Source organism: Psammomys obesus, unplaced genomic scaffold (genome assembly GCF_907164565.1).
Source record: "Psammomys obesus unplaced genomic scaffold, mPsaObe1.curated_primary_1811, whole genome shotgun sequence".
In the NCBI taxonomy this organism is placed as follows: Eukaryota; Metazoa; Chordata; class Mammalia; order Rodentia; family Muridae; genus Psammomys; species Psammomys obesus.
In genome coordinates, this window is record NW_026592732.1 from 11,206,647 (window position 1) to 11,217,761 (window position 11,115).

Below are 11,115 nucleotides of genomic sequence, written 5' to 3' on the forward strand. Positions count from 1 at the left end.
GAGAGGAAACATTCCAGGTCTGTTTCAGGATTTGCCGCTTCTCAGGATCCACCTGGAACAGGAGCCACCTCGGTCTTGGGGATGTGCCAAGGCTACAGTTCAGACGGAGCCCAACGTGGTGGCTCCTCGGACTGCAGAAACCCGGCCTTGCAGTGTGACTCCACACCGTCCCCAAGGCTGCTTGCACCGGTCTGCCGGCTTGCTGTACGGAAACCTGGTGCGCGTGAGGGAGGGGAGTGCCGGAGCCTGGGCTGCAGCCAGGCAGCAGAGCTGGGGACCTGGTGTGAGCTGCGCTGGGGACTGCGCTGCTGCGAGTGGGGAGCGGGGCTTCTGGAGCCCAGCGCGTCACGGGAGCGCAGAGACGCTGCACAGCCCTATAGGCGGAGGCGCTCTGGCCGCTGCGGGAGCAGAGGTATAAAAGTGCGGCGAGAGCCGGGCGAGCGCCACCGAAGGCTGGGGTGAGCGAGGCCGGCGGCTCTCGGCGGCAAGGTCCGGATCCCTCTGCGTTCCGGAGTTCTCTCTGCGATCCCGACCCCCTGGGGTCCGGACCCTTCTGAGGTCGGGGCTCCCTTTGTGCTCCGCGCCCCTCGCGCCCAGGTTTCTTCTGTGGGGCGGACTCCTCCAGTCGGGTGCGCTGAGCGCCCCGCGGCCAGCCTCTGCGCACGGAGCCCGGCAGTGAGTCCGGCCCTTGTGCCCAGAACCACAGCGGCTGGGGCATGACGGTCCCTCCTGTCCTGCTTCTTTTTCTTCTGTCCTCGGTGCAAGCCACTGAGCAGCCGAGGGCCATCACTGAGCATCCAAGCATGGAGGCAGCCTTGACCGGGCCCAACGCTTCGCACTTCTGGGCCAACTACACTTTCTCTGACTGGCAGAACTTCGTGGGCAGGAGACGTTATGGGGCCGAGTCCCAGAACCCCACGGTGAAAGCCCTGCTCATCGTGGCCTACTCCTTCATCATCATCTTCTCGCTCTTTGGCAATGTCCTGGTCTGTCATGTCATCTTCAAGAACCAACGAATGCACTCGGCCACCAGCCTCTTCATCGTCAACCTGGCAGTGGCAGACATCATGATCACGTTGCTCAACACGCCCTTCACTTTGGTAAGGAAAGGCCCTCCCGGGCTCCCTTTCTTTCCTGAAGCATCTTTCTATTCTCTCCCCTCCCGTCATCTGTCTCTTCAAGGTCCTCCCTACCTCCAGGCTCTCCACCCTACCTCACCTTCTCTCCTCTTTCGTCTCAGCCTTAGTTTTGTCTTCCTGACTGAAATCTTTGCGTCTCTCTTCTCTCCTGTCACCAATATTTCTTCCACGCTGTCTCCCATTCCTCTTTCTTTCCCCCTTCCTTTCCAAGCCAGAGTTTCTGCAGCTGGCAGCATTGATTCAACGAGTCAATTGTCTGCAGTTCCTTTCAAAGGATGGACCATTCACTGTTTAACCTCCTTGGCCATGGCATTTGGAACCAGCAAATGTTAGCAGAGGTTGTCAAGTCAGCCTATGAAAAGCCTGCCTCCTGTCCACAGGGTGCTGCTTGCTGTGTTATTTGAAGCAGCAACTGTTTGTTGTTAATGGAGTCTGAAATATCTTTCCCTGTGCTGACGGGTTAAGCTGTGCCCCCTCCGTGGCTTGCTAGGAAGGTCCAGTATGAAGCTTGTTCTGGGAGGGAGAGATGGTGAGATGGCCTGGAGCCTCAGGCTTGAGGCATTTGCAAGTGGCTCCCTCTCCAAGCCCCTGCTGCGTGGCATTGCTGGTGCTGCCTCTGTCCCTCAATGACCAGGGAGCTCATGGATGGTTTGGAACAGTGAGGGCTCAGCTGAGCAATCCTAGTGACAGAGAATTCATCTTTACAGTGGAGTCACACCTTTTTCTACGTGTGGAATAGCCTGTTGTTAGAGTTATTATTAGCCAAGCAGAATATCTGTCTATCTATCTATCTTTCTATCTATCCATCCATCTATCTTTCACATGCAAATGACAGATAACAAAAAGAAGATGGGTCCTTTCAGGTCCACTGGCCCATGTGAGGTCCTTCCAAATCTTTCATCTTCAAAGTGTTTTTATTCTCTCTCCCACTCTCCCTTATGAGAACATACTCACATTTTACAGGAAAGGAAAACAAGGCATAGAGGCCCTGTCCTTGTCCCATGCCACCTTCAGAGCCAGAAGAGCTTCATCCTTTCAATCAAGTTCACTGGTTCATTGATGTATCCACTAAGCCATCAGTGGGATCGGGCATACTCTTGACCTGTGTTTTGCTTCCACTGCTCCAACACATCAGCTTGCCCTGTTGTCCCTCAGCCTATACTAACCTACCAGTGGCTGCTCAGGGTCTTCTAGGTACTGGTCAAGAACATAAGAACTTCCCAATAATAGCCTCGTGCCTCCTGGATGCTTAGAAAAGTTGCATCTTGGCTCTCTGTAGATTCTCCCCTGGCTTTTCATCAGAGAATGGGCAAGCTGGCGTGAGGGTTGGCTGAACACTGCAAGGCTCCAAGGTCTGATCTTGTTGGTGTTGTTCAGAGCCAGGCTGCAGGGTCAGATATGCAGTAGACACAAGATGAGACAAAGAAGCAGTGACAACTGAGAGCTGAATGCCCCAGGGACCTCCTGTGAGAAGAGACTCTGCCCTTCCTACAGGATAAACTAGAACAGCCTGGCTATGAATCTGACCCATGGAACCTCCCCAGTCCAAACTCCTTTAGAACTTCCGGAGTGTTACCATGCGCACACAGGTGTCGAGAACCGGGAGCGAGGGTCTTCAAATCCCTTAGCCTCCTCATCACAGCTTGCCCACTGGAGTGACGCATCACCTTTGGCTTCTTGGTGACAGAAACCTCCTGGGCCCCTCTTCCCAGCCACTGTGTGCACTGCAGTCAGTGTGAAGACTGGCTCTGATCATTGAGCCAATAACAAACACTTGCTGATGGTTCCCATGACACAGACGTGCAGGCAGCATAGCAGAGCCTGAAGGAGGCAGACCTTTATTCTAACTCACCTGGGTTGACAGGAACGAGCAGTTCACAGAGCTCAGAGGGAACAGCCAGAACAAAAGAGAGGAGCCACTTGAGTTCACCTTGTGTTTCTGGCTGCGTGAGGGTGGAGGAGCAGAAATAAAAGACACATCAGAGTGAGGCAGGGAAGCTGAGGTGGATCAGAGAGAGCAGCTGGGCCAGGTGTGTCAGGACTGGGACCTCCTGAAATCTCTGGATGAGTCTCACTTGCCAGCGGGCAGTGTTCCACTTTAACAGCATGACGGCTGAGAGAAGAGGGAGCTTCTTGGAGGGGCTAGAGTGGGTGGTGGCCCATCAGAAGCTTAGGTTTTCTCTCTTGCTACTTGTGGATGGGAGGCAGAGGTCTTGCTTTGTAGCCACAATAAGCCCCTCCTCCCAGCCACAGGACCAAGCCCTAGCTCTTCTGTCTGCCTGTGGAGTTCTACCAGACTTGACCCAACTTTCCTGTACACATGCCAGGCAAACACCCAACTCCTCATTTCCCAACAGACTCTGATCCTGGATTGATGGCTTTTGTCCTAGTCTCCACCTACATGAGTCCTTGATCATCTTAAACAGCCCCTGTGTGGTCATAATGGCCGTTTAGAGCCTAAGTATGGCAGTTGTGCCTACTCTACACTTGTTTTCTATCTTGCATGATTTTTGTAGCCACATGTGAACAAGTGAGCCTGCTTCACACATGTGAACAAGTGAGCCTGGTTCACTAAGGCGACAGCAGGAAGTGCCAAAATCTCCACTGTATGTTCACATAGTGCTTGCCGAGAGAGAATTGCCGTATCTGTTTCTGCTGTCAATCTCTCCTTTTGCCCATTTCCCTCCCACCTGGTGACCTACTTGCCCAGTGTTTGACCCTCTGTTCGGCACTTAATGCATTTATCCCCTCCCCGGAAAAGACCTGCCTTGGTCAGAATTGACGCTCCACCTCTCCTGGGCACATGGCTTTCCTCTCAGGGGCTGCTGCAGGCCTGCATGAGCATGGAGCCCTGCCTGGTGCTGAAGGAGGACCCCACCTTCCCTAAGAGTCCCCTTTCTCCCCATTATAACCTTCACCTCTTCAGGTGTCTTCATCCCAGATGATCAGCTGCAAGCTTGGCATAGATGTGGGGCTGGGGTGTAGCTCAGTGTAGATGGTTTACATACCATGTGTGGGCTCTGAGTTGGAACACACACACACACACATGCCCCTTCTCGGCATAGTTGTCTCGATATATTGTGACTTTCTGGAGATGTTTCCCTATTAAGCCCGGTTCCATTCAACCAAGAAAGAATTTTATTACACTTAAACATGCCAGCTTCCCATTTCTAATGGTCACTTTTAACAATTTGCTGGGCAATTTCTATCGTCCTTACAGATTTTATAATAAGCCTTTCAGGTAGAGATTTTGAAACCAATTTCTGCAAATGGGAAAACTGAGGTTAAGGGAGTTTATTGGCCAAGGCTGCACAGCATAGAGGTGGAAGTGCTAACCCCAGGGCCCATGCTCTTCCCATGCTCTTCTGATACCTGATGGCCCAAGGCCACGATTGGGGTTTGGTGAACTGAATGAACAAGGATGGGTTAATCCGGGAAAAGCCATGTGGTCCAGGGCACAGCAGCTGGAAGATTTCTTGGCTGGGAGGGCTGAAAGGTCTCCTGAAGAAATGCTCTTCAGAGATCACTGAGAAACAGAGCTGGGTGCCAGTCGAGGCCTAGCCATTCCGCCCATTTTCTGACTCTGTATTTTACCTACAGGTCCGCTTCGTGAACAGCACGTGGGTGTTCGGGAAGGGCATGTGCCATGTCAGCCGCTTCGCTCAATACTGTTCCCTGCATGTCTCAGCGCTGACGCTGACAGCCATTGCTGTGGACCGGCACCAGGTGAGGACAGCTGCCCCCAGCACCATCCTCCCCCTCTGGCTAGGCCTGCCTGGAGTCTGTAGGGAATACTTTCAGTATTTCAGTGACTCATTTAGCCTTGCCGTCAGGGTGTGCCCTTGTCCTTGTTGATCAATTTAGGCAAGGATATGAGGGATATTAAACCCTCTGGTTGTTTCCACTTTGTTACCGAGGGGAAAGACTCACTGCTGGAGCCCATCTCCCAGTTTAATGGATTATTTTGGTGGCAGGAAAGCAAACTCAGAAAATCACAGATGAAAAGGAAGAAACAAGTAACCGCAGGTTGGAGAAGGCTTTCAAGTGGGACATGAAGAGCCTCTGGCCCACGCTGTGTAGGAGGAAAACAAGCCAGGGTGTTCCCATAGCACGGTCAGGCAGGGTGTGTTAACACTGGAGTGAGTATATGGGGTGGTGCCCCGTGGGTGGTAGGTGCTCAAAGAGGACCCAGGGATATCCATTTTGGAAGGGGCCAGCACGGGGCCAGGTATACTGCACCTAACTCACGATCTGTGACCACTTTTGTTGATTGTTCAGTGGTTCTCAGCCTTTCTAATGTTGTGACCCTTTAATACAGTTCCATCTGTTGTGGTATCTCCAGCCATAAAAGTATTTTGTGTCTACTTTGTAACAATAATTTTGCTACCGAGAGGTGCCTCAGTCCCTAAAACCATCAGAATCTCATGTTTCCAATGGTTGCAACCCACAGGTTGAGAACTGCCGGATTAGACCATGTCAGATCTGGAAATAGGCTCAGAACTGCATACACACGTTCCCATGACCATGTGACTGTGAATGACCAGGGTAAAATTAGGACCAACATCTGTTCAGCTCCACAATATTGCTCTGATCACTAGACTGTGCTCTGTGACAATTTAAACAGACCCACAAAGCACAAATACTTAGGACAAAGAGAACCAAGGAGTCCCCTGAGATGACCCAAGAAGCATAGGAACCAACAGAGAAGTGGCTTCAAAGACCCACACTCAAAGGCAGCATTCAGTGTGTGGAATGCTTCTCTAGTAGAAATAAGTGTTCAAAGTGGACAGAGCTGCTTAGAACAAAGTGTCTCATGTCACCAGCCACATCTAAGCGCATACAGGTGTTGATAAGGGTGTTCTTGAAGGAACTTGCACGTCAGACAAGGGATGGACTGCCCAATTTTGAGATCTATTTCCAAAATGCTGCGCGCATCCTAGAATCAGGTCTTCAAACAGTGCAGATGTGTCAAGGCCAGCTGTAGAAAGCTTGCACGCAACTATTCCTTCCCCCTGGTTAGTCTCCACTAATTCAGCCAGAGATCTGGGGTACCTCTGCCCCAGGATCCAGTCTCACAAATGGAAATGCTTTTAAATTTCCATCTTTGTTTAAGCTTCTTAGATGAGTTGATTGGCTGAAACGCAATATCAATCCAAGGCACATTTTGGCCCTATGCCCATGACGCTGGCTTCCTTTTAAGTGGATGTAAGCCAGTTTGTGTTGGGATTTAGTAATGGCTTTAATAGGAGGCATCAAATAAGCTATTTGCAGTGGGTGACAAGCATTTGCTCCTGCTCTATGGTCAGAGCCCTCTGTACTGTCCAGGCTCTGGAACTATGGAAAAACAGGTCAGGTCTTGAGGAGGGGAGGGCTGAGCCTGGAAACCCACCTATCACCTTTGTACCCTCCTCCTGATGCCTGCACTGCTCTTCTCACTTGCAAGAGCCCGCAGGCCTGCCAGGGGCCACAGAGTCCACGAGACACCCTCTTCCCCTTCCTGGAGTTGAGCTGTGGTTAGTGACCTCCCTTTCACTCCTTAGCTGCCCGGGGCCAGGCAGGGCCCACCAAGGAATGTAAAGGGTGCTCAACCCTTGATAAATAAGCCCTGCCTGAGGTGACCTGTGAGCCTTGCCACCTGGATTCCTGTCTGCCTTCAGCTTCAGCCGGTGAGACCCTTCGCTTGCCTTCTAGGTCATCATGCATCCCCTGAAGCCTCGGATCTCCATCACCAAGGGTGTCATCTATATTGCTGTCATCTGGGTCATGGCTACCTTCTTCTCGCTGCCACATGCCATCTGCCAGAAGCTGTTTACCTTCAAGTACAGGTGAGACGTGATAGTTGGAGCAGCCTGAGGTGCAAGGGAGATTGCGCCATACTGGCCTTCTCCAAAACGGACCTGGCCCACAATCACCGGGACTAAACCGCAGCCCTCCTGGCTTACTGTTACCTGCCCCTGCTTCACTGAGTTGTTCTTGCCCCTCCTGTTGCTTCTTGGCCCATGCCTAGTCTCTGTATTGCTCTTCCCTGTGCTCTTCTCAACTGGAGAGTTCAATGGCAACTCTAAGCCGTTTGCAAGAAGGCGGTAGTTATCAGGTCCTGCCACCAGGAGGCGTGTGCTCACATAGATGGAGATGGGTCTCTTGCTCTGCCTTTTAAGAAACAAGCAAGATTTCAAGTCTCACAGAACTTAGGAAAAAAAAAAAAAAGCACAAGTATGAGGCAGGATTCTCTGTCTCCCCCAATTCCCAATTTGGTCCTTAACATATGCTCCTACAAAATAAGGGAATCCTTTTTTTCAAATACTCAGTTAAAAAAAAAAAATACAATCTGCTTCATAATAGCCTGTCTCCATGGCAGTCCGTCCAGAAGGGAGAGCTGGCTCATTTTGAATTTTAGATCGATGAGCTGAGCACCTAATTCCCCACCTCCAAATTACAAACCTGAAGTATATATAGTATATATTCACAGACCCTGAACACAGAAGGGGGCCTGGAGTGGCTTCAACATTTTACAGCTTTCCCCCTGTGAACCGGCTGCCTCCCTCCCTCTGTTTCTTTCTAGAATGTGTAAAAAAAAAAAAAAAAAAAAGTTAGTAAGCCACGGACACAGCTAGAGGCTTGTTTACTTCATCACCTACTCTCCTGGCCTTCCATCCATTTTAATGGTTCTTCTTTAGGGTGAGAACTGAATACAAAGGGGACTCTAAGATTTTCTCAAGAGAGAGCTGGTTTTCTGAGTAGGAACACTTCTCTTTCATTCTTTCATTGGTTCCTTTATTCATCATTTTTTCATTCAGTGACTATCTGTGGGGCCCACTAGGTGCAAGGGATAATGCCAAGTTCAGAGGACACAGAGTCTGGAGTCTTCCTAACCTCTCCAGAATGCTGTACCTTGCGGGGAGACTGAAGCGTGATGCGATGACTAGGTCACAGTGTCAAAAAGACTGTGACAGATGTACCCACGTCTGGGGTAGGGAGGCCAGCATTCCTCCTTAGGAAGTGGTAGTACTGACTTCCCCACTCGTAGTCCGTCATGTCCCCATCTTCTTTTTTTCCCTCCCCCTTGGCTCAGTGAGGACATTGTGCGCTCCCTCTGTCTGCCGGACTTCCCGGAGCCAGCTGACCTCTTCTGGAAGTACCTGGACCTGGCCACCTTCATCCTGCTGTACCTGCTTCCACTCTTCATCATCTCGGTGGCCTATGCCCGCGTGGCCAAGAAGCTGTGGCTGTGCAACACCATCGGCGACGTGACCACAGAGCAGTACCTTGCCCTGCGACGCAAGAAGAAGACCACCGTGAAGATGCTGGTGATTGTGGTGGTCCTCTTCGCCCTCTGCTGGTTCCCCCTCAACTGCTATGTCCTCCTCCTGTCCAGCAAGGCCATCCACACCAACAATGCCCTCTATTTTGCCTTCCATTGGTTTGCCATGAGCAGTACTTGTTATAACCCCTTCATCTACTGCTGGCTCAATGAGAACTTTAGGGTGGAGCTAAAGGCATTGTTGAGCATGTGCCAAAGGCTACCCAAGCCTCAGGAAGACAGGTTGCCCTCCCCAGTTCCTTCCTTCAGAGTGGCATGGACAGAAAAGAGCCATGGTCGGAGGGCTCCGCTAGCCAATCACCACCTACCCTCTTCCCAGATCCACTCTGGGAAGACAGATCTGTCCTCTGTGGAGCCCATTGTGGCCATGAGTTAGGGAAAACAGGAAGAGGCTAGGGAGGGCTCTATCCTCTCACAACTGACATGAGCTCACAGTGTTGGAAAGTTTCACAGAAGCATCGAGATGCTTGGGTTCCTAGGAACCTGTCCGGCTTCCTCTCCCATCTGATGTGCAAACCTTCTAGCAGATGTCATGAGGTGTTGTGCCTAGATCTTTGAGTAAGAGCTCTGAAAGCCACCTCAGCTCCAACAGAGGATGGCTCAGCCAACCACTTTCAAGTGTCCAACCTCTGCCACCTTGCCCTTCGTACCACTGAGCACCCACATGGGGACTGAAGCATACTATTGGTAGGCTTGACTCATGTGCCCAGAAAACAACTTTACTAGCCAAGGAGAACAGGCACAAAGGCTTTCTGAAATCATTGGAGCAGTTATAATCACACATCTTCAATGGCCTTGGCTCTATCCATGACCAGACAGGACCCATCTTGGCTTCTTAAAATAAAGAGAAATTAGCATTACCATTTTGAAAAGTTCAGAAAAGTACAGACATGAATTCAGCTGACCCTGTTAGCCCATCAGTTTGTATATATATAAAAAAAGATGCCTGTTAATGTGCTGTGAATTTATCTGTAACTCTCCATGTATGCATATTTGTACTTTTAAAATCCTGAACTACGTGTGTCTATTTAGACTGTAGTAATTAGCAAGAAACAGGAGTACATCAAAATACTATTGAACTCCTCCGTGATGAATGGAGTTCCTCAGCAGACCTGAAGAGAAGGGAGGAGAGCAAGGTGAAGGCTGATTCTATCTTGTAGCCAGCCAGTGGTGGGCTGGGCCTGGCCCTCTCAGAGTTGTTGCTATCAAGATGAGCAGCACACAAGAGAGCTGGGAGGTGGGATCCCTTCCCCCCCAGCCCCCAGAAACAAGAGGTGGTGAATCACTGCGCTGTTTCCATGGGCAATGAGAGAACTTGTTTTCCAACAAGCTGGAAAAAATTGTGCTTAGACACTTCATCTGCTCAAGCTGTCTAGACAGGACATTTCTCTATGTTGTCGGAATGATGAAATTTTTTTCACACCATTTCCTTCAAGATTTCCCTGTGTACATCACCTGAGAAATTCGTGTGTCATTTTTCAAAACCTGCAGGCTTCTTAAAGCAACTTTATTCCTTGAGGGCCCTTTTGTCAGAGAAGTCTCATTCCAGATAGCCAGTGTTCTTTTTTTTTTTTTCCTCACCTTTCCTATGGTCCCACTGACTCTCACTGTCACCCATAGAGAGCTGTGTCAGGCAGAGCTGACTCTAATCCCAGGAGCAGAGCAGTGGCTGCGGCTGTGCCAAGTTCAGATTCCTATCTCCTCACAGAGGGGTCACAGAGACAAAGTATCTTTGGGTACCTGAGAGGGAAACTGAGGTTTGAGGGAGGAGAGTTTCATCTGGGACTTGTTTAGAACTCTCAGTTGCTAACTGAAGCACAACTTGGTGAAGTCTGCTTCCCTGTAATAAACCAGGGGAGTTTCTTAAACTAGTCTATCCATGAGAGTGTTAGAAAATTTCCAAGATTAAAAAAAGTCATCTACAGAACAGCAGATTTTTAAAAAGTGGCTTGGAGAGGGCAGAAGGGAATTCCTAAACATGAATTGACTGTTTACAGCCACAGCTTCCGCACCTGTCTGTCTGCATAAGACATCTCTGTGATGTCAACTGGTAGCTGTGTTCCCTGTGTGCTTCTGAGCAAATGTGACTGGTAATGGTGAGCATGGTCTTTGTGAAGCCTGAGCTTTTCCAATGTGCTGTAAAGTGTGCTTTGTTGTAAACCCCTCTAGGCTCAATAAAACCTCTCCTCTGTGTGCAGGCTGTACTTCCTGGACTGGTAACCATGTCACAGATGGTACCCTTTAAACAGGGATCGGCATGGATTACATGAAGAGTACGTAGAGCTTCTCTGCATAAAGCCCAGAATTTTATCTTAGGACATCTGGGCCCAGAAAAGGTGGGAAGGGAGTTGGTTGGCCTCTGAGTCCTTGTTAGGAACTACCATCTTTGGTGGTGATACATCTGTGATGTATACTTGAACCCTGAGCTACATTTGTCATTGGTGATTGGGGGCGGGGGAGTGATGACAAAGCTGCCGTTAGAGCCAGGAGACCTCTTGATGGCAGTACACAGCAGACACAGCCCCCTGCGTGCGCTGTGACTGATGCCATACCAGGCCTGGAGTCCTACTATAGAGAAATACCCTGATGCCATCTCATGCAGCTGTTTTGAAGACAGATGTAAATAAGGTGATCCAATGACCTAGAAGAAAAAAT

The 11,115-nt window shown here is 50.1% G+C and overlaps 1 protein-coding gene across 1 annotated transcript; it reads left to right on the forward strand.

The window, feature by feature from the left end:
- Positions 1–411: 411 nt before the first annotated feature.
- Positions 412–10,654, forward strand: Gpr83 (G protein-coupled receptor 83). Its single transcript, XM_055615540.1, has 4 exons — positions 412–1,100; positions 4,740–4,865; positions 6,831–6,964; positions 8,212–10,654. Exons 1-4 carry the CDS (start codon positions 717–719, stop codon positions 8,834–8,836), a joined length of 1,269 nt encoding a protein of 422 aa, XP_055471515.1. The 5' UTR covers positions 412–716; the 3' UTR covers positions 8,837–10,654.
- The last annotated feature ends 461 nt before the right edge of the window (positions 10,655–11,115 follow it).